Raw genomic sequence first — 25,070 nt, forward strand, 5'->3', positions numbered from 1 at the left:
GCACATGGCTTGGGATGTTATCTGCACTGATTGTGGTTACTTGAAGCATGACATTTGAATAGTGCCATTACCCCGTACTTCACGTTTCCCTGCGCTCTGCTTCCTAAGTTCTCTGTGCGGTTACCAGCACATATTTTCAGGGAGTCCTTCGCCTCCTTCATATCGAACTTTCGTTGATATTTGCCAAGCGATTGCTGCAAGTACTTGGAAATACATACTCATAATTAATTATACCAATGTATCGTAATACCTTACATCTCTCCCTAAAAATCATACAACTGCAAATGATGTTTGCCACGATGTTATTCTTAGTCGACTGTTTTGCTAAATTCAATCTGCAATCCACGATCACCCAAAATGTTCGCCAACTAGTTATTAGGTAAGTGTTCTTACTCCAGTGATTGTTCAGTATAAAGAAAATATGGAATTGTTTAGAACTTGCTTTACGTCGCACCGACACAGATACGTCTTATGGAAGCGATGGGTTACGAAAGGCCTAGGAGTGGGAAGGAATCGACTGTGGCGTTAATTAAGGTACAGCCCCACCATTTACCTGGTGTGAAAATGGGCTGCCGACGGTGGGGCTCGAACCCACTATCTCCCAGATACAAGCTCACAGCTGTGCACCCCTAACCGCACGGCCAATTCACCCAGTCGGAACTGTTTAGTCTACTGGTAATTTGTTTCCGTTCCTGCATTTTAAGAGTTGTGCCATAAACCAGCTGCCCTGCGTCTCTTGGTACAGGTAGTGTTTAGTACAGTCTAGAAGTTGTATTAAGTTCATCTAAAAAAAAACTATGTACACTCGAAAACTGACCTTCTCACAGTTATTTGTGATTCATACATTCACGCACCTTTGACTTTCCTCGCTATATTCCTTCTATGCACTTACTCACATTCCTAATAGCTTATTATTTACCCATTAATGCCCAATTTTTTTTTTCTAACAAGACTTTTACTGAAAACTGTTTGAAAGTGTTAAGATACATAATCTATTAGCAAACATTTAGGATAAATGTCATAGATAAGCAGATAATACCCATCCTCATCCAAGGACGCTGGGCGTTGAAGATATCAAGTCTCCAAGCTCTATTATCTTACACAACAGCAGTCACTGTACATCAACTCTAACTTCTTGTGGCACACATCAAAACATTCTATGCAGAGGGTCACATTGCCATGTTGACAATAGGTTCTTGTTATTTTTTCCTACTCCTTACTCATTTTCAAAAGGCAGTCACCTGTTCGATTCTCTCTTAGAGTAACTTTTGCTCTATATCCTAAGGATCAGAGCTAACTAAATCAGGTCTGTTAGTGAAAAAGATGTCAAAAACACTATGTGACTCCTAGGATTGTCCACACAGTCCACCGTGTTCAGAAGAACAAGGAATTCTTGAGTTAATTTAGAATATCAATATAGTTGGTCCATTATTGGACATTATACATTTTCCAGCTAACTCATTCCTGTTTGCCAGCATTTCACCTCAGTGTGCTAAGTTAGGCTCATCAGTTGGTAAAGAGCACACCTACCAAAACGCATGGCTAGTGCATACCATGAAGGCCACTGCATAGGCTATTTGGAGCCACTGGCAGTGCCAATGCACTATGAGAGACTTTGTCTCATTACCAAAAATTGATGCCTGCCTGGCCATCAGATGATATAGATGTTGATTCCCATACGGAACTTGAAATATTTGTCCTGAATGAGTAAAATTATGATACCAATATAGTTGGTCCGTTACTGGACATTATAAATTTGAGCTCAACTTAGCACACTGGGGAGAAACACTGGACACCAGGAATGAGTTAGCTGGAAAATTTATAATGTCCAATAACGGACCAACTATATTGAGATCTCCTAATACAATGATTTACCCTCGAGTGTCGTCCACCACATTCTGGAGCTCTTCATGGAACCTATCCTTCTCCTCCTTTCTAACATCGTCGTTCACTCTGTAAACCACAATAAACGTCATCAGCTCTATCTCACAATCTAATTGTATGCTGACCGTGAGGATCCTATCCGCGTGGAATTTCCATTCTTGAATCTTGTTTCTGAAGTTCCTGTGGACCATCAGTGCTACTCCTGATTTGGCTCTTAGTTGTTGCTAACTCCACTATAAATGAGTACATGATCGTTCACCATTGTATCCACCTCTTGCCCTTCATTTTTGTCTCTGTCAGTGCCAGCACTACAAGTCTTGTTCTCTCGAATTCTACCACTAGTTCATTCTCTTTTCCAGCTATTCCTCGTGTATTCCATGTTCCAAATCTCATAATCCTTTTTCCTTGCCACGTTGTCATCAGGTACAGCAGTCCGGCATATCTCTCGTTTTGACTTTTCATGGAAGTTATTTTAGGCACGTGAGATATCGACCCACAGTGCCTATAGGGCAAAGAGGTGGATGCCCTCTTTTGGCCTCTGCCCCTGCCATGCTACAACTTCAGGACTGATGGTGTTCTCATTCCCTACTCCTTGAGACGAAGATTTTCTTCCTTCAGGGCCTACAGCTGAAGGTCTGGCATTTAGTCTGGCCCCTCACCCTCAACCTTACCGGCAAGGGTGACCCTGCTAGGAGCCAAAGTTCCCGCCAGCATCGCTCTTGGGATCACTGAGGCACACAAGCTTCCCCACCACATCAAGGTACCAGACCATGGGGGAGGCCTTCCACATTTATATGGAATGAAATGTGACGTTCTAGTATTTGCATGGGTTGTTTCACAATGCCACTGAAACTAGGACAATCATTGCCTCTGAAACTTTGGGCGGAAGAACCGTGAACAATTCTTCAAAGATTCATTTAGCACAACTCCCAGGTTAATGGGATGATTAGTTCATGAGAAAGAGGGCTTAAACTTTGGTGGGTTTTGTCGTCCGTTACTTGGTCGCGTGCACCATTCCTAATGTTATGCGTCCACTGTCACTTTGGTTTTGAGATGCTGTTATCATCTGATTTATTATAACTTAATTATTTTTCTTTCATTCAAACTGCACCGTGCCATGCTTTTGCGCCATGCAATATCGTATTTCAAAGTGACAGCGAGTGAAGTAATTAAGAGTCGTAAAAGGTTTCAATGCTGTACTTGTATGTTTAAAACCAGCAACACATTGAAAATATATGTGAAAGTGTGCAGCAGAAACCTTTGTTACTGACCTAACTAAACTACTTTTAGCACATATAGTAACATCTAGCGCCAAACTTTCAAATAGAAGGGGGTGCGGCAAGTATACCAGTGCAGCGTGTCACCCGGCCTTGCCTTATATAAAATAAGGGTTTTGTCTGTACGTTGCTCAGAATTTGAAAAGAATGGTATATTTGTACGGTCGTGTCCACAGTAACAACGAAATGCACCTTTTAATTTTACGTCATCTCTGTCTGTATGTACGGGCATCACGAGAAAATGGCTGAAGAGAACTTAATGAAAATCGGTATGTAAAGTCGGGGGATGACGCATTACAATCTAGGCTATAAATCATTTTATTCACGCTGAGTAAATGGTAGTTTAGGGGAAGGCCTAATATTTAATTTTCAATATGTTATTAGTGGTCTTATCGATAAATACTGCATAACATTTAAGTTATATAGAATTGAATTTCCGATCATTTATGCGTTATACATTTTTACCATACCAGCTATGATAACTGAGAAGTCTATGAATTTCTATTCTTCTTCCGAGTCCATATCAATGCTGAGCAACGAGAAACTAGGTGAACAGAATGTAATAATTTTTCTTTTCTATTTCTTTTCATTGCACCGACACAGATCGGTCTTATGGCGGCGATGGAATAGGAAAGGCCTAGGAATGGGAAGGAAGTGGCCGTGGCCTTAATTAAGGTACAGCCTGGTGTGAAAATGGGAAAACATGGAAAACCATCTTCAGGGCTGCTGACAGTGGGGTTCGACCCCACTATCTCCCAGATGCAAGCTCACAGCTGTGCACCCCTAACCGCACGGCCAACTCGCCCGGTAATGTAATAAAACTCGGGATGTGAGGTCGGGAAATAAGACTTTACAGTCTAGGCTATACATAGTTTTAAACATGCTGCATGAAATGATAGTTTAGGAGAAGGGACCTAAAATTTAATTCTTAAAGACCTGGGATATTGGTCCTATCGAAAAGTACTACATAAGAAAAGTTACACAGAATAAAATTTCCGATCGTTTATGACTTAATTAACGAATTTAGACTTTTGCTGCTCAGTCCATATCAATGCCAAGCATTCCTAACATGGAAATATTATTCAATCGTATTAACTGGCCATGGTTTTTGTCATGAGTGTCTTAAGGTGTAAAACCGCGTAGTAATTGGTCCATATCGAAAAGAAAAATTGTGAAGATGATTATACAAATGAGAAAAAATCATAAAGGAACTATCTCTTGAAGAATAACAATAGCTTGAAGAATAAGATAAGAGGGAGTCATGAAAGAAGGAAGAACTTTCTTTACACTAGACACCAGTGGCGGCGCGTGACTTTCGTCACTGGGGGTTCAACAGAAGAAAAAAATTGCACCCCCCCCCCCCCCCTCCACCTCTCCCGTCGTGGGCCGTAACCTCCCAAAATAAGATGATAGAAGTTTTGAAAATGTGATCGAATACGAGAGAAGCAGACAATACATGCCGATATTTACCACATGCAAAATTAGAAATGTTTCACAATCGACTTACCCTATGTAGACAGCTTATACAAAAAATCCATCCTGCGCTCCTTGAGGGATGCAAATTTATCTATAACTGCTTCGTTGAAGTCCACAGAGTCTCGAACCAAGTCCTTTTCAATTGACAGCATAGCAAGAGCATTAAGTCTATCCTCGGTCATTGTGCTGCGCAAGAAAGTCTTTATTCTTTTCAGGGTTGAGAAGCACCTTTCTGCTTCAGATGTCGTCATGGGAATAGTAATAACTATATTTAAAAGTTTTATGCTTTCACCAAAGACACTCTGCAACTTATTTTCTAAAAGAAACTGCAACAAAGTCGTAGCCCCAGAAACAGTTCGAAAATCATTTCTCATGTATAATATTTCAAGTTCGGTTCTCAGTTTCGGTTTGTCGAGAAATGGGTAGGCCTCACACGCTTTGTACAGAAGTGAGTGGGGAAACTGCTTCTCAAAGCTGCCGAAATTTTCAGCTTGAAACAAGTTTGCTGCAAGAAGGTGGTTTGTGAATTGAAACCGTTCCTTTGCTTGAAGAATGACTGTGTCACAAACTTCTTTTGCCGCAACTCGTTTCGAGGTACGCAGCGGCCCTCGTGATACCTTCACTGGCGGGGGCAGTATATCATGTTCGTCAGCGATGTGGTCAATTTTATTTTCCCGAACCATTTTTATAGCAGCCTCGAAACCTGAAAGTGCGCCTTTGACTTCCAACGGATCTGAATTTCGCTTTTGTAGCTGACTGTATAAAATGTCCACATGAGGCATTATCTGATGGAAAACAGCCAACCAGAACTGAAATAACGGGTGCTCCAATTTTAAACGCAAACCTCTTGCTTGCGATATGGTGTTAGGCTGTCGAGAGGTAGTTTCCAGTTGATCCAGGCATTCGATGAGGGTATCTCTGTTCTCGTAAACTACTTCAACGGTCCTTGATTTAAAATTCCACCTTGTGTTTGAAGCATGAGGTACTCTTCTACCAACTATTTCGGTCAATACACCTGATCGCTGCGGGGAGTTATTAAAGAAGCTGGGGATTTCACTTAAATCTGCAAAAAATATACGGACATCCGTATTCTGGCTTGTCGCTTGTGCCATGACTAAGTTCAAAGAATGGGCGTAACAGTGAACATAATGTGCATGCTTAAAATCTTCCCTGATGAGAGCTTGCACTCCTGAATGGCGACCACTCATTACATTCGCCCCATCGTAACTTTGTGAAATTAACTTATCTGGGCTATCAACAACATCGCTCAAAGAAGATTTTAAACACTCTGCTATTGTCTTAGCATCATGACTAGCGGGTGAGAGGAAACCCCAAAATCTTTCAACTGGCTTACCGTTGGGAAGAACGTAGCGCAGTACAATAACTAATTGTGCTGTAGTTGATATATCGGTGGTCTCGTCTGCGATTACCGAAATGAAGGGCGCAGTTGTGATTTCTTTCTTTATTTTCTCGCGACAGATTTCAAACATGCACGAAAGCAGTTCATTCTGAATGTCTTTCGAGGTGCCTTTGAAAACAGTAGCTTTGGACAGATGGTCCTTTAATGCAACGTCAATTTCAGAACTAAAATTAACGAGGCCTCGGAATATGCCAGGATTCGACGATTCACTTGTTTCGTCATGCCCGCGCAATGCCAACTCAAACGCGCCACAGAACTTTACACAGTCGATAATTTTTGACAGCACATAACGATTTTTCCGTACTTGATCGTTGTGTCTTTCGACAGACTGCCTGTAAGCACAATCAAGTTGCTGCCGGATATCGTGTTTTCCCAGAAGATCGAATTCTAACTGGGCAAGCATATGAGATTTAGAACTTTCGTGTTTCTTTATTTTTTGGGACAAATGTCCTAAATCTACTACTCCGACTTTGGTCCAAGTCCCTTCGCTTTCATCACTCACGAAGCATAAACACGGAAAACAAAACAACCTGTTAGTAACTTCGCACCCACAGATCCACTCGGTTCTTTTGTATATATCCATTCTGAATTTACGCACGATTTCTTTACTTTTACTTTTAGTCTGCTTCGTTATAACAAGATCAGGCATTGGGCGCCCGGCATTCTTAATCTCAAGTTTTCGCTCAAGAGAGAGACAAGAAAAGTTTGTCTTCTTAAGTATCTGGACACTGTTCAAACTCATTATGTAGCTCCTTACCTTTCCGGGGCACAAAGATTGTGGACGTAACTACAACGCACAAAAACACACACACGCACACGGACAAAAGATTGTAACTTCTTTATATCCTAAAAATTAAGTTTCAGAACGGCACAACGGTGCAAAAAAACACTCACACGCTTGCACAGCGTACAATAATGTTATGAATTATGATAATTGCTAAGTACAAACGTTTACAAACACTAGTTTCAAACTTGAAAAACACGAGGAAACTATAGGAATGAATGTTCGCACTTTTCACAATGTTGGTAACTTAATTTTAAGAACTAGTGTGAGCTGGTCAATTAGCGTTTTCACTGGTATTACCTTCCCGCTACTCTTTGCCTCAATGATTTTTAAGCTATGTTTCTCTCCAAAAAAAGTAATTATTCCAAAGAAGGCAAATGAATAGATGTTTAGTAAGTATTGATATATTTGGGACAAGGTATCAATTGGAATTTGGCAATTTAATATGACTTTTGGTAGTAATGATGCTGTTCAACACTAGCGCTAATTATGTGCACTATTCTCTGCTGCCTGGTTAAATTCCTGTAAGGGCAACAGATGGCAGGCACATACTATTACAGTTTTCTTACCCCAACAACACGACTTGCGACAGACTTGAGAGAGAGTGGCATACTGCGCATGCCTACACCACGGATATTCTTTTCTGCGATATCCAGGTCTTGCTTTAATGCTGACAGACTTCCCCCCGCACCTCACTGGTCCCTTCGCCTAAGTACGGACGGAGATGCAGCCTTGTATGGGGGTTCATTCCAGACGAGTCTCCAGCCACAGACTATGCGCAGCTCACATGAATTAAGAGCCAGTACGAGTATATTACGGACAGATGGGCTTAGCACGAGCTTTGAGAATGACAAGGGAATCGTGAAAATTAAGTAGCTGAGTACAATTTGATATAAACTGGAGGTGCATTGCTCCATTGCGCTATACCAGAAACCGCCACTGCTAGACACCCTAATATTATAGTCAGAAGAAAACTAAATGTGAAGGCCTACAACACCGAAAAGCTCATAAAAGTGATCAACAATAACATTATATTGAAACTGATTGTTGTGATGTGCTTTGTCTCTTCTGCTGCTACTCATCTCCAATAGATGGGATTACTGTTGCACCCCAAGTAAAACAGCCTGCCTGAATATTTTGTAGGAAGTAGCTAGGGAGTTAGACAATATTTTTTGTATGCCATTCTTCTGGTTCATAAATTTTCTGATAACTACTGGTACGTAACACTGGTTCATCATAGATGTCCAGCTATTCGATTCCTACTCTGAAGTGCTGATTGGAATGAGCAATGTGCAAACTTAACGGAAAGTGGCAGAAGAATGTTCATGGCTGTCTGTGGCCTGCTCATTCCGTAGTGAAGCACGGGCACTTCAGCTAGTATCTTCCTATAACAGGAGTCATGAAATATCGTATACAGTTTCTTTCTTAACCAAAAAATCTTTGTGTCCTCACATGCTAAGTACAGCAGGAAATATCATTGCTTCACAGTACCTCTACAGGAAAAGCAAACATGCAAAAATATAGAAAATATTTAGATATAAATACACTCTTAATTACATGCTTACCTCTATGTGTGAAAGACTGCTGAGGCCCTTGTTCCATTATTGCCATATCCTGACGATGGCTAGCACTATGTTGCTGACTAGGAATATTATTATAGATCCTCTTATAGTGGTTGTATACCGCAACGGACAGAACCTTCTTTGCATGCTCTTGACCAATCACATGTTTATTCAGGTATTCAAATATCTGGAAGACAGAAAACAGTTATTAAATAATGGAATATCATTATCACTGAAAGTATGAGAATGATGGGTCTGCAAAGAAGAAAACTCCAATCAATCAATCAATCAATCAATCAATCAATCAATCAATCAATCAATCAATCAATCAATCAATCAATCAATCAATCAATCAATCAATCAATCAATCAATCATCTGCATTTATGACTGTCACCCAGGTGGCAGATTCCCTAGCAATTGTTTACCTAGTCTTTTCTTAATTAATTTCAAAGAACTTGCCAATTTAATAAAAATAAAAACAGAAGTTCAGAGAGATCTTGCTTGAAATTAAAACTACATTATTTGAAATTAAACCAAAATATTCAAGTACTGTACTAATTAAATAGAACTCAATTTCCATTCAGACACACTCTTCATTTCTTTCTCACAGTGTGTCTGGTACTGGTACATCAGGCATGGGTTTCTGACTGAGGTATTTATCATGGTAAGGTGGAATAAATGTGCACAAGTTATGCAAATCCTTGTACTTCGTGAAGATATTGGAAGTTTCTTAGTATAAAAGAACTTGAGGTTTTACTAGGGCAGCTCAGGGTGATCGCTTAGATTATGTTTGGTTTCAGTCTCTACACTATCATTAAGCTGCATGAATTCTTAGAAAATGAAACCTGCCTTACATCCCCTCAACATTTCCTTAGTTGCACCTTCTCCAATTCTGTCATTAGCAGTTTCCTCCACTATTCCTCCTGCTTCTACAGGATCAACAATTCCACTATTTACTGACTGCTGATATTGTGATTCTGTAGGCTTACTCTCTTTAACACATTCACGCCCATCAACTGAGCGGGCTATTTAAATGGCTGGCCCAGCTATTCCAGCTGTTAGTGGCACAGCAAACAACAAAAAATTATTTTCACAATAAGTTCTAAGCTAAACAAGATCATGGAAACAAAATTTTGCACATACCGTACCTTAAAGAAGTCCTCTAGTATCTCTGGAAGGTGTGATAGCTAGATCCTAATGGGTGGGTAGGAGATAGGGATCTGTGCTCAGATGGCCTTCATTTAAACCGCAGTGGTACGTATAAGTTAGGAAATCTGTTTGGAAGGGTAATAGTGAGGTACATTCAGGGAAACGGGATGGCCTAGGGAGCGGTGATAAGGGAACAGGGAACTGGAAATCAAGTAGGGATGACATAAAATTATTAGTGTTGAACTGTAGAAGTATTGTAAGGAAAGGAATAGAATTAAGTAATTTAATAGATATATATTTACCAGATATTTTAATAGGAGTTGAATCATGGCTGAGAAATGATATAATGGATGCAGAAATTTTCTCACGGCACTGGAGTGTGTATCGTAGAGATAGGATAGGAAGGGTGGGAGGGGGAGTGTTAATTCTGGTGAAAGAAGAATTTGTAAGCTACGAAAAAGTTAAAGATGAGACACATGAAATTCTAGGTGTAAGGCTCATTTCTAAAGATAATAGGCAACTTGATATATTTGGAGTGTACAGATCGGGAAAGGGTAGCACTGACGTGGATTCGGAATTATTTGATAGGATAGTCAGCTATGTGGGAAACGACATGGAAAGAAATGTGATTGTAGCGGAGATCTGAATTTGCCAGATGTAAATTGGGAAGGAAATGCGAACGATAGGAAGCATGACCAACAAATGGCAAATAAGTTAATATGGGAAGGACAGCTGATTCAGAAAGTGATGGAACCAACCAGAGGGAAAAATATCCTGGATGTTGTGCTGATAAAACCAGATGAGCTCTATAGGGAAACTGAAGTAATAGATGGTATTAGTGATCATGAAGCTGTTTTTGTGGTAGTTAAAAATAAATGTGATAGAAAGGAAGGTCTTAAAAGTAGGACTGTTAGGCAGTACCATATGGCTGATAAAGCAAGCATGAGGCAGTTTCTAAAAAGTAATTATGATCGGTGGAAAACGGTAAATAAAAATGTAAACAGACTCTGGGATGGGTTTAAAGAAATTGTTGAGGAATGCGAAAACAGGTTTTTACCATTAAGGGTGGTAAGGAATGGTAAAGACCCACCTTATTATAATAGAGAAATAAAGAGACTACGAAGGAGGTGCAGACTGGAAAGAAATAGAGTTAGAAATGGATGTGGAAGTAAGGAGAAATTGAAGGAACTTACTAGAAAATTGAATCTAGCAAAGAAGGCAGCTAAGGATAACATGATGGCAAGCATAATTGGCAGTCATACGAATTTTAGTGAAAAATGGAAGGGTATGTATAGGTATTTTAAGGCAGAAACAGGTTCCAAGAAGGACATTCCAGGAATAATTAATGAACAAGGGGAGTGTGTATGTGAGGATCTTCAAAAGGCAGAAGTATTCAGTCAGCAGTATGTAAAGATTGTTGGTTACAAGGATAATGTCCAGATAGAGGAGGAGACTAAGGCCAAAGAAGTAATAAAATTTACATATGATAACAATGACATTTACAATAAGATACAAAAGTTGAAAACTAGAAAAGCGGCTGGAATTGATCAGATTTCTGGGGATATACTAAAGACAATGGGTTGGGATATAGTACCATATCTGAAGTACTTATTTGATTATTGTTTGGTCGGAGGAGCTATACCAGATGAATGGAGAGTTGCTATAGTAGCCCCTGTGTATAAAGGAAAGGGTGATAGACATAAAGCTGAAAATTACAGGCCAGTAAGTTTGACAAGCATTGTATGTAAGCTTTGGGAAGGCATTCTTTCTGATTATATTAGACATGTTTGCGAAATTAATAACTGGTTCGATAGAAGGCAATTCGGTTTTAGGAAAGGTTATTCCACTGAAGCTCAACTTGTAGGATTCCAGCAAGATATAGCAGATATCTTGGATTCTGGAGGTCAAATGGACTGTATCGCGATTGACCTGTCTAAAGCATTTGATAGGGTGGATCATGGGAGACTACTGGCAAAAATGAGTGCAATTGGACTAGACAAAAGAGTGACTGAATGGGTCGCTATATTTCTAGAAAATAGATCTCAGAGAATTAGGGTAGGTGAAGCTTTATCTGACCCTGTAATAATTAAGAGGGGAATTCCTCAAGGCAGTATTATCGGACCTTTATGTTTTCTTATATATATAAATGATATGAGTAAAGGAGTGGAATCGGAGGTAAGGCTTTTTGCGGATGATGTTATTCTCTATAGAGTGATAAATAAGTTACAAGATTGTGAGCAACTGCAGCGTGACCTCGAAAATGTTGTGAGATGGACAGCAGGCAATGGTATGATGATAAACAGGGTTAAAAGTCAGGTTGTGAGTTTCACAAATAGGAAATGTCCTCTCAGTTTTAATTACTGCGTTGATGGGGTGAAAGTTCCTTTTGGGGATCATTGTAAGTATCTAGGTGTTAATATAAGGAAAGATCTTCATTGGGGTAATCACATAAATGGGATTGTAAATAAAGGGTACAGATCTCTGCACATGGTTATGAGGGTGTTTAGGGGTTGTAGTAAGGATGTAAAGGAAAGGGCATATAAGTCTCTGGTAAGACCCCAACTAGAGTATGGTTCCAGTGTATGGGACCCTCACCAGGATTACCTGATTCAAGAACTGGAAAAAATCCAAAGAAAAGCAGCTCGATTTGTTCTGGGTGATTTCCGACAAAAGAGTAGCGTTACAAAAATGTTGCAATGTTTGGGTTGGGAAGAATTGAGAGAAAGAAGAAGAGCTGCTCGACTAAGTGGTATGTAATACCAATATAAATGGTCCGTTATTGGACATTATAAATTTTCCAGCTAGCTCATTCTTGGTTGCCAGCGTTTCACCCTCGTGTGCTAGGGTGGGCTCATCAGTTGGTACCTAGCACACCTACCAATACGCTGGCTAGTGCATACCGTGGAGGCCACTGCGTAGGCTAACTGGAGCCACTGGCAGTGCCAATGCACTAAGAGACTTTGTCTCATCACTAAAAATTGATGCCTGCTTGGCCATCAGATGACATAGATGTTGATTCCCATAGGGAATCTGAAATATTTGTCCTGAATGAGCAAATTTATAATACCAATATAAATGGTCCGTTATTGGACATTATAAATTTTCCAGCTAGCTCATTCTTGGTTGCCAGCGTTTCACCCTCGTGTGCTAGGGTGGGCTCATCAGTTGGTACCTAGCACACCTACCAATACGCTGGCTAGTGCATACCGTGGAGGCCACTGCGTAGGCTAACTGGAGCCACCGGCAGTGCCAGTGCACTAAGAGACTTTGTCTCATCACTAGAAATTGATGCCTGCTTGGCCATCAGATGATATAGATGTTGATTCCCATAGGGAATCTGAAATATTTGTCCTGAATGAGCAAATTTATAATACCAATATAAATGGTCCGTTATTGGACATTATAATTTTTCAGCTAGTTCATTCTTGGTTGCCAGCGTTTCGCCCTCGTGTGCTAGGGTGGGCTCATCAGTTGGTACCTAGCACACCTACCAATACGCTGGCTAGTGCATACCGTGGAGGCCACTGCGTAGGCTACTGAAGCCACCGGCAGTGCCAATGCACTAAGAGACTTTGTCTCATTATCAAAAATTGATGCCTGCTTGGCCATCAGATGATATAGATGTTGATTCCCATAGGGAATCTGAAATATTTGTCCTGAATGAGTAAATTGCTAGTAATGTGCTAGGTACCAACTGATGAGCCCACCCTAGCACACGAGGGCAAAACGCTGGCAACCAAGAATGAGTTAGCTGGAAAATTTATAATGTCCAATAACGGACCATTTATATTGGTATTATAAATTTACTCATTCAGGACAAATATTTCAGATTCCCTATGGGAATCAACATCTATATCATCTGATGGCCAAGCAGGCATCAATTTTTAGTGATGAGACAAAGTCTCTTAGTGCATTGGCACTGCCGGTGGCTCCAGTTAGCCTACGCAGAGGCCTCCACGGTATGCACTAGCCAGCGTATTGGTAGGTGTGCTAGGTACCAACTGATGAGCCCACCCTAGCACACGAGGGCGAAACGCTGGCAACCAAGAATGAGCTAGCTGAAAAATTATAATGTCCAATAACGGACCATTTATATTGGTATTATAAATTTGCTCATTCAGGACAAATATTTCAGATTCCCTATGGGAATCAACATCTATATCATCTGATGGCCAAGCAGGCATCAATTTCTAGTGATGAGACAAAGTCTCTTAGTGCATTGGCACTGCCGGTGGCTCCAGTTAGCCTACGCAGTGGCCTCCACGGTATGCACTAGCCAGCGTATTGGTAGGTGTGCTAGGTACCAACTGATGAGCCCACCCTAGCACACGAGGGTGAAACGCTGGCAACCAAGAATGAGCTAGCTGGAAAATTTATAATGTCCAATAACGGACCATTTATATTGGTATTATAAATTTGCTCATTCAGGACAAATATTTCAGATTCCCTATGGGAATCAACATCTATGTCATCTGATGGCCAAGCAGGCATCAATTTTTAGTGATGAGACAAAGTCTCTTAGTGCATTGGCACTGCCAGTGGCTCCAGTTAGCCTACGCAGTGGCCTCCACGGTATGCACTAGCCAGCGTATTGGTAGGTGTGCTAGGTACCAACTGATGAGCCCACCCTAGCACACGAGGGCGAAACGCTGGCAACCAAGAATGAGCTAGCTGGAAAATTTATAATGTCCAATAACGGACCATTTATATTGGTATTATAAATTTGCTCATTCAGGACAAATATTTCAGATTCCCTATGGGAATCAACATCTATATCATAAGCGGTATGTTCCGAGCTGTCAGCGGAGAGTTGGCGTGGAATGACATTAGTAGACGAATAAGTTTGAATGGCGTTTATAAAAGTAGGAAAGATCACAATATGAAGATAAAGTTGGAATTCAAGAGGACAAACTGGGGCAAATATTCATTTATAGGAAGGGGAGTTAGGGATTGGAATAACTTACCAAGGGAGACGTTCAATAAATTTCCAATTTCTTTGAAATCATTTAGGAAAAGGCTAGGAAAGCAACAGATAGGGAATCTGCCACCTGGGCGACTGCCCTAAATGCAGATCAGTATTGATTGATTGATTGATTGATTGATGTTATACATTCAGGTACTGTGCTTTCTGTCACGTGTCCAGAAGAATCTTCTTCACTGTCATCACTTCCACTTTCAGGGTAGTTTATCACCTTAGTCTTCATTGAATAGAATGTCAACAATTTCGTCAACACTTATACTGTCCCTAAGAGCATTGGTTACACTTCAGGACGTGACAACACACACGCTTGTGCAACCACAAACCAACTACCCAGCTAGCTTTGCCAGCAGTAGCCTTTGTTCAGAAACGGAATAGGAAACTGCATTGAAAGGGAAAATATCAAAGGCCATGTGATTTCTGGTGAGCAGAAAGTAGAAGCATTCATAAGGGTTTTACCCTCATCTCTGTCACCCATATTTGGGACAAAAAGAAACCACAGCTGCGTAGGAACGGCTACAATTCAAGGCTGCACTTTGGGCTAACTTGGATAGTATCCAAAGCATGGACACGCGCTATATGCAATAACTCGGATACGGGTGTGAATGGGTTAATGCTATACTTAAGGGCTCAGACATGATTTATTCACAGCCTGCACAAGGTTTAAAATCACTATTGCAAAGTATTCTGTTATTTTAAAATCACGTAAAAGACTTTCACGAACTTCATGTATGCTTATATATAATATAAAATGAATAATGAGGAACTATAAAAAGCCCATCTCTTCAACTACAACTAAGCCTAAACATTATTTAATAAGTATAATCTCTAACTTCAAACTGTAAATAACTGTGCACAGTAAAATCTAAAACATACAAATGAAAAATTAAAGTAACATAACCTCACAACACTCGTACACAGCTTGGTCTAAAGGCAAGGTACAGGGTAAGTTATGTACTTTCATATAAACTATTTATTAGATTACCTCCTAAATTTTTTATCATGGATTACTTTTTTTGTAGAATGAAGCACCAAGCAATTCTTTCTTCTGTAACTATTAGTACTCGACACATATATTAGTCCGAGAGAAATCCTAGCCTGAGATTGTGTTATTAGCAATCGTTACCAGCATGCATATTAAAAAAAAAAAAAAAAAAAAAACACAGTAAACTGTACCTCTAGCCGATGCTGAAGCATAATACGGGTACATACATGATGATACACTGTAAAGCACATTATCTATAATTGTAACAAAGCTTCAAATAAGGATACGACATACCCTATTTTTTTTTGTAAATTGGGCTAAATGTATTGTCAAGATAGGATGTTGATCCTTATGATGCTGTCTGGAGAACATTTGCTCTTGACTCTGACTTTCATTTGTATTTGGTGGTTTAATGTGCAACTGAAACGTCTACCTAATTTGCCAGAATGTACTGTTCATAGCGCTAAATATGAATGTGCCAATAACTGAATTTTGTAAAATTCATAACGTTGGCCCTTTTGGCTAACAAGGGACGATATTATGAGCATTCCAACGTTTTAAAGCTCGAATCAAGCTTATTCATCTACTAATGTCATTCAATTCCATTTCTCCACTGGCAGCTTGGAACATACAGCTTAGTCGAGCAGCTCATTTCCTTACTCCCAAGTCTTCCCAGCCCAAAGTTTGCCACATTTTCATAACACTACTCTTTTGTTGAAAATCACCCAAAACAAACCGTGCTGCTTTGCTTTGGATCTTTACCAGTTCTTGTTTCAAGTAATCACGGCGTGGGTCCAATATACTGGCACCATACTCTAATATTTCTTATCAGAGACTTAATCTGCCCTCTCTTTTACATCCTTACTACAACCCCTACTCTCAATCATATGAAGAGATCTGTAACCTTTATTTACAACCTTGTGAATTGATCATTCCAAGGACGATCTTTCCTTATAACAACACCTAAGAACTTACAGTGATCCCTGTGAAGAACTTTCACCCCATCAACACAGTAATGGATACTGAGAGGACTTTTTTTCTCTTGGTGAAACTTACAACCCGACTTTTCATCCCCTTTATCTGCTGTCAATCTCACAACATTGTTGAGGAATTTTTGCAGTCGCTCACAATCTTGTAACTTATTTATTACTCTATAACAGGGTGTCCCAATCGTTTTGTATCCAAGGACCCCTCTGTATATCATATGCATTTCCTTGGTTAATAATTACAACAGTCTTAATTTGGGAACTTACTTGAGAATATTCAATTGGTACAGTTGTTGGATTAATGAGAGAGACGATGCCATTTTCCAGAGATCAAGCAGGTCTAGTTCAATAATACTATTATTGTTTTTATGTCCCATTAACTACTTTTGATGGTGCCAAGGTGCCAGAATTTTGTCACACAGGAGTTCTTTTACATGTCAGTAAATCTACAGACATGAGGCTGACATATTTGAGCACCTTCAAATACCACCAGACTGAGCCAGATCGAACCTACCAAGTTGGAATCAGAAGACCAGTGCCTCAACCATCTGAGCCACTCATTCAACTAGTTCAAGCGTAGTCACTCGAAGCCACAGACTAACTTCTATATTAGCTGTTCTTTACTTCATTTTTTTGTGTGAGAGCACAAATTGTACACTTACACAAGTCATTAAACAAAGTATTCTTCTTCTTCTTTTTGTACTGCTTTTCCCACACCTGTGGGGTCGTGGATGTGAACTGTGTCGCACATGTGGATTTGGCCCTGGCAAACCGCATATGGAGGGATGTAATCACTATTGCATGTTTTTGTGGTGGTTGGTAGTGTAGTGTGTTGTATGAATATGAAGAGCAAAGTGTTGGGACAAACACAAACACCCAGTCCCCGCACCAGAAGAATTAATCAGAGGCGATTAAAATCCCCGACCCGGCTGGGAATCGAACCCGGGACCCTCCGAACCGAAGGCCTCAACGCTGACCATTAAGCCAATGAGTTGGACTCATTAAATGCAGTACTATCTTTCTAGAAATGGCAGGGAATGGGGGATGTGCGATGGATGCAGAAATTGATCAGGGACATGTAGTTGTGATACAGGGTATTCAAATAAGAGTCGCAAGAAACTTTGTTTAGTTGATCTTCATCAAGGGAGGGCAGCTTATGTTCACTTTCCAAGAAGAGGTTTCTGATCCATGACATTTTCTCAATTAGAGACAGAAAATATTGTCTGAGTGTGGATCCTGCCGATTCCAGGTGTTTTACAATTATATCACTTACACAGTTTAGTAGTTCTTCTTCATTTACAGACAGGAAGTGTTGGAAAAGAATCAAATTTGGTTTGCCTGATTAGGAGTGTCCATATAGGTTACTAATTTTCTTTATTGTTTCATCAATTTTGTCATGGTCTGCAAAAGAGTGTGACTTGCATACTTTGCAGACTTGAATTCAGTTCATTCAAGTGACTGAATATATCTGAAAAATAAGCAAGTCTCACAAGCCAAGAGAAATACTTGAAGAAGTCTTTGAAGATCCATATCCCGTTGAGAAGAAAAGATCTTACCTCATCTTTCAGTTTAAACAAGCAAGTCAACATTTTGCCTGCCGACAACCACCCAAACGCTGTATACAATAGCAAATGCTCATGGTCAATTCCCACATCCTTGCATAGTTCCAAAAATAACCTGGAATTTAGAGGCCAGGCTTTGATGAAATTAATAACTTTCACAGCTCCTTTCATCATATCAAGCAGTTCTGGGGCCATGCTGCTCTAACCGAAGTTATGCTATCGCCCCAACAACAAATTCAACACAAACAAATAAAAGGTGAAAGAACAAGTAACTTACCATTAAATGGCCAGGATGTCCAGTTAAAAAGAAAGGGAAGCATATGGATCAAAACACTTCCATGTATGGATCAATTAATGAAGGTTTAGGGACAAGAAATACTGGTGAAGCATAGGTCCAATAACCCCATCTTCCAACATTTTATCAATAATTTTCCTCACTTCAATAATGCAAGAAGGAGAAAGACGGTATGGGGGAGATCTAACAATAGTATGGTCGAGTTAACTGTATTAGGAAGTGTGTACTCTATTGATGATCTGGACATTTTTCGGGCACTGTTTCCCCATTGTGAAGGAATTTTAAAGACCGAATACCTCCATGAAAATCTTCTTAATTATATACTTGACCTTACATTTTTCCACAAGGTTTAAAAAATTTCTGTACCCGATGAAGAGAGGGTTGCTCAAATATTGAAAGGAATATCACCCTCCTATCGGTCGTACCTTTCATTAACTAAGTGCCCTACTAACTTTGTTGAGTTGGAATCCGCTTGCTCTTTTGTAAAAGATGTGAAACATGGGGACTAGTCAAGACCCATTCATCGACCTCCTCCTGTCAATTCTATGTATCCTGTTCCCTCTGTTCCCTGTCAATTAATCAGGAATCCTAATGTTAAGAAGTGCTTTAATTGCAGGTCCAAAGACCGTCTTAAAAACATGTCCTTCTGTAAACTGAAATGTCGGTATTTGCTGCTATGTGTGTGGATCTAGGCAATACCTTAAAAAGGACTGCCCAACTTCTTCTCGAAATCGTGCCCAATGGCTACTTCCTAAACATAAAATGTGTAAGCCCGCCGAATCTAACCTGTTGATGATTTTGATGGTGTAGTATGTCTGCAGATGTGTAAAAAGATCTTTGCCAATGTTGTACCCAAGGGTACTTCTGTAAATGTTGAAGTAAATAATGAACCATTAGTTGCTTTGATTGATTCAGGGAGTATTGTGTCTTGGATTGATTTGAAATGGTATAATTTAATGAAATGTGCTTGTAAACTGCCTCCCTTGCAACATGATATTTAAGTGTGTTACTGCTAATGGCAATAAGATGGAAATACTAGGCTCTGTAAGTGTGAAACTTAGAACTGGTCATTTTGCTGGAAAATTCCATGTTTGGTGACCTCTAACCTCTCTTGTGATATAATTCTGGGTACCAATTTCTTATCTGGTATTGGGTTAGTCTTCGACCTTCAGTGTAGAAGTAAGTTTTGTCCTGCAGGGCGAGTTGGCCATGAATTTAGGGGCGTGCAGCTGTGAGGTCGCATCTTGGAGATAGTGGGTTTGAATCCCACTGTCGGCAGCCCTGTAGATGGTTTCCAGTGGTTTCCCATTTTCACACCAGGCAAATGCTGGGCCTGTACCTTAATTAAGTTCACAGCCGCTTCCGTCCCATTCCTAGGCCATTCCTGTCCCATCGTCGCTATAAGACCTATCTGTGTCGGTGCAACGTAAAGCAAATAGAAAAAAAAAGTTGTGTCCTAATTGTAAATTTAACTTGGTTGATGTTCCCTTGCATTATCATGATGTAACTTGTGTTGGTAATCTAACATCTGAGGAAATCTCTGACAGTGATAAAATGAATCTTCATCATCTGTCCGAAAGTGAAGCTGAACAAGTACGTGTACTGTGTAAAGTTTCTTGAGGTGTTTACTAACAAATTGGCCTTAACTAATGTTCTTGAATACCGTACTGAATTATCTCACCATACTCCTGTTAGATCTCGTCCATACCATATTTCTCCACCTCGCATGATTGAACGCAAGAAAATTATTGATAAAATGTTGGAAGATGGGGTTATTAGGCCTTCTACATCCCCATATGCTTCACCAGTATTTCTTGTCCCTAAAAGTTCATTAATTAATCCATACATGGAAGTGTTTTGATCCACATGCTTCCCTTTTTTAATATCTGGACACCCTTGTCATTTAAAGGTTACTTGTTCTTTCACCTTTTCTTTGTTTGTGTTGAATTTGTTGTTATCTTGAGGATGTTTGTTATTTGTGTCCGCTATATTATGTTACCGTGGCTGCACAGATGCAAGCACTTCCCGGTGGATGCAATGTGTCCACGTTACACGAGGGGCACCATTCTCCACATGTGCAACAATTACACCTTTATATTTTCCGAATAAGCCTTAGCACAGTTGGTAGTTAACCCAACACCTTGCTCCCAGTTGAGACCACAAAGATACTTCCGGCATTATCGTGTGTGGGTAAGATCGAACAAAACAGCAAATCCTCATGTATCATGTTTTCAAATTCATATTGAATGAATGTTAATAAGTTTGCATTGTTAGAAATATCATTGAGCTGCAACGCATAGCATTCACCAGTTTTCACTCATTCTAACAATGTATCCCCACATTTCCTGCCATTTCTTCTATACTTCGCAAGACAGTGTTGTCAGACGATATAGCACCCAACTGTTTTGAGTACTTTTCGCCAAGTACACTTTGGTAATTTTAAATGAAGAATCAACCAATGCAGCCTCTACACTTATTCATCTCAACAACTTAGACTCTAACATTAAATTCACCCTCGAATCTGAACACAACCAAACTCTTAACTCTTAACTTTCTAGACTTAACTATCACTAGACATCCTTCTTCTTTTGAACACCATCCGTAACATCGCTAAATTCAATGGCTTTAACAATTCCTTCATAAACCGAATCATCAACAAATTCAAACACCATCCTAAAACCACTTTATCTAAAGACACAACAAAACCAACTGCATTTTCCACTTTCACTCAAGATGCTTATAAAATAACTAATATTTTTTAAAAACACAACATGAAAATTTCTTTTAGAACTAACAATAGAAATTTGGATATTTTACACAACTCTAAATCACGAAATAAATCTAATGCTTTTTCTAAATCTGGAGTGTACAGATTCAAATGTAACAACTGCAACTCCTCCTACATCGGACAAACTGGCCGCAACTTCAATATCAGATACTCCGAACATATCAACGCCATTAAATACAATAGGTTCTCCGCCATAGGACAACACATACAAGACTCCAACCATAGTTTCACCAATATTGAAAAAGACATGAAAATACTTAAAATCATAAACAAAGGCCCCCTCTTAAACACTACTGAAAATTTCTTTATTCTTTATTCACCTTGATCAATACTTCAACCCTAATTTCAATTTAAACGACATTTCTGAAAATCCCAATATCCTTTTCGACTTCCTCTCAAAAATTCTAAATTTCAAAACCCCAATTCTATTTTCCATGCCTTACAAAATTCCTACCCACATTTTCTACCTCCAATAACCCACCCTCCTAACCCACCCTAAACTACCCATCCTTCATCTATATCCCTATCTTATCCTTCCTCAACACCATTTAATTTCAATTTCTTTTATTCTTATCTTATTCCACTATTCCTCTTCCTCTATTAATTTATTCTATCTTTTCTTTATTATTCTCATTCATACTCAACTCCTGCCTTGCGCCGATTTCGACTACTTCAATCAAGACCTGAATTTTTTACGTTTTAAAAAAATTGCGCACTGTGCATATACGTTTTCATTTGTTTCTGGTATTGCGCTTTTTACTATATTTTTTCTCTTCACAACTGTTTCTTCACGTCAACTGTTCTAAGTATTCTATAGGAGCACAATTACTTATTCAATTATATTGAATTGTATTATATTTATCTATATAATTACTTTCCCGCGACCGAGGAAAATTACTGGATCTTCAAGCTATTCTCAATTTTACTTCGGCGTTTGAAACTACAGTACCTAATGTTGAATGTGTCGCGCTGATCACCGGGAGCTGGCAAGTTGCTTCAATGGATCTACTCGTCTTCAACTCCTGCACGATTATGGATCTTCGTATGTGTTCAATTGTGATGTGAATTTGTGCCTGACAGTGTTTATAAACTGGCTCATTTAACCATTCTCCGCTATTTGTAAACATTGTGGGATTTTGCCTAGCGCTGCGTGTGCCGTGCTGCCACTCAGAGAATTGCGCACTATTTTCTTTTGAGTGAACTTGCATTTTACTTCTTCTGAGTTTTACAGTGTGTACCCCCGTTCATTTTTATAACGCCTCTTCTGCTGATCCGGACTGTACTTGATCTTTCATTTCCTTTTCCTATGCATTGTTTTTCATGTTTTAATTGGCTGATGATGACCTGGACTAGGGTCGAAACCGGTACCATTTCAAATTATTAAATGGGAATGTAATTCACTACATTTCTTATTCTTTTGTATTGAATAGGTTGAATTTCTTTATCAATTATTTCAATTTTAACTGTAATATTCTTCAATACGGAACAATGAAATTTTTAACTTTAGAAGTACAGTATTACACGTGACTATTTTCATTTTGACCGTATTGAAATTCAATATATTAAAAATGTTTATCAATTAATTTATTGAAAAACACCAGTTCAATAATTTTAAAGTCTTTAAGACTATGATACAATCATTATATTAAAGTTTAAACATATGGTACATATTTCACCTGTCATTGCAGGCATCATCAGCCATAAATTCTAAACTCCAAGTCAGAGTGAGTGGATGCTATACTAAAACCGGCACTTCACTTTAAAAAAATTTTTAATAGAGATTTTCATTTCTTTAAGGAAGATATAGAAGATTCCGGCTATCCCAAAACCCATATACGCTGAACGTGTTTGATACCCTATATATGCTAAAAGAAATGTGTAGACGATGTGGTTTCAATAGACTTCAATTGCCGTCCCAGTATCGGCATTATGAGTGTTGATATTTTTGTATTTTCTCCATTGAATGTGAACATGAGTAGGACATCAGTGTAAATTGTTGTAAAAAATAGTTTATAAGAATAGTTTTAGTACATGTTAGTACGTGTAGATGTTTCGATTTCCACTTGACTTTATTTTGGCGTTATGAGAGTTGATATCTTTGCATTATCTCCCATTAGATGTGAACATGAGTAGGATGTCCCATTAGAACTTTAAGACATGATTGGCCAGTTCACTCCAAATATGACCATGATGTTCTTGTACATCGGTGCAAAATGTTGTAAAAAAATTAATTTTTGAGAATAGTTTTAGTATAGAATTTATGGCTGATGATACCTGCAATGACAGGTAAAAGATGTACCATATGCTTAAACTTTAATATAATGAAAGACTTTAAAAGTATTGAATAGGCAGTTTTCAATAAATTAAGATTTTAACTCTGTAGCATATCCGCTCGCCGGCGGCAGAAACAGGTTTTTCCCGGCAAGCATGCATCGGCCTTGGGTTTTTTGTGCTGTGTCCTAGACCCCTGCTGTGTGCCACGTGACTACGGATTTACCAGGCCAAGGGCAATCAATACTTTGTGAAGTTGTACGTCATGATATTTCACCAATAGAATTGGAAGATTAGCCCGATCGCAAGATTTCAACCAATAGTATACAACTTGCAGACACACCTACGTCTTAAGGATATTAAATACCCATGTATCTGGGCAGATTTGGTTCTTTTTACATTTCTACTTGCTTCATTCAAGTACTCGTCGTCATATTCTCAAAGTGCCTGTCTTATTTGGAGGCGATTGCACAACGTTGGCAACTATTAACGATCTTGGTATTATTTTTAGTAATCAAAATGGTCTGTCTTTCAATGAGCATGTGTTAAATATCGTTAACAAGGCATTTAAAACGTTAGGCTTCCTCAAAAGAAATTGCAAGAGTTTTAAATCTGTTGTCCCATTGAAAACTCTGTATTTTTCGCTTATACGATCTAGTCTAGAGTACTGCCCTGAAGTGTGGATCCCCTCACAGCAATACTTAGTTAATGCCTTAGAGCGAGTACAGATCAGATTCTCAAAATGGATTAGTAAAAAGTGTTTGGGTATCAAGCTGTCATCGACAGATTATGATTTGTTTTGTACAAATATGTGTATTGAGTCGCTTAAGACTAGGCACAGGTATGTCAACGCACGTCTCATACACAAATGTATCGGTAATTTCCTTGACTGTCCCAATTTACTCCAGTTGCTACCAATTCATGTTCCTTCCCGCAATACCCGACAGAACGGAATCACACAGGAGCTTTTGGTTTATGCAGGCCCTAAGATCCCTGAACGAAATTAGCGGGATAGTGGATATATTTCACTCGTCAGCTAGTGAAATTCGCAGACATCTTATGGACGCTTCATAGATAGAGTGTTCGTTGTATCTTGTTCTGCCCATTTAGTAACTGAAAGTTATACTTCCTTCCTTTGGTCATTTCAAAACTATAAACACTTTTCTGTTTTCATGTCTTTTTTCCTTCCTAATGTGTTTTGTAAATATGTATATATTATATATTGCTTATTTATAATTAGTGGTAATAGTAGGTTCTGTTAATATTGTTATTATTTGAATGTATTATATCATCTGTAATTGGAGAATCAATAACTCTGTTGATGATAAATAAACAAATCAAATCAAATAAGCATTTATCTGCTGCAATATGACAATATTTCTGCTTCTGAGGAAATTTTAAGTAGCAAAAATTATTTGAAACGTCGCAGTTCAGAATTCATTTATTTTACAAAATTGAGGAACTGTAAAGTACGTAAAACTTTGCCATCATAACGCATTGAGTGTGTGTTCGGAACTTTTACTAAAACCGACTTGTTAGTTTCAGAAGACGGAAGATCGCAAGCAGTCCTGAAATATTCCCAAGGATGGAACGTCAACGTTATGAAGGAGTCTGTGATTGTTCCATGTCTTCCTTTGCTGCTGCCATGAGTA

At 39.1% G+C, this 25,070-nt stretch overlaps 1 protein-coding gene across 7 annotated transcripts in view; it reads right to left on the bottom strand.

The window, feature by feature from the left end:
- ClpX (Caseinolytic protease chaperone subunit) overlaps positions 1-25,070 on the bottom strand; it is a 360,525-nt gene that overhangs the window by 115,531 nt on the left and 219,924 nt on the right. For all 7 annotated transcript variants that reach the window (XM_067137796.2, XM_067137795.2, XM_067137797.2 and 4 more), the window contains one exon: positions 8,407-8,590. In XM_067137796.2, the coding sequence (XP_066993897.1) occupies positions 8,407-8,590 (184 nt within the window). The remainder of the gene's footprint in view (positions 1-8,406; positions 8,591-25,070) is intronic.

The sequence above is a fragment of the Anabrus simplex genome, chromosome 1 (genome assembly GCF_040414725.1).
Source record: "Anabrus simplex isolate iqAnaSimp1 chromosome 1, ASM4041472v1, whole genome shotgun sequence".
NCBI lineage: Eukaryota > Metazoa > Arthropoda > Insecta > Orthoptera > Tettigoniidae > Anabrus > Anabrus simplex.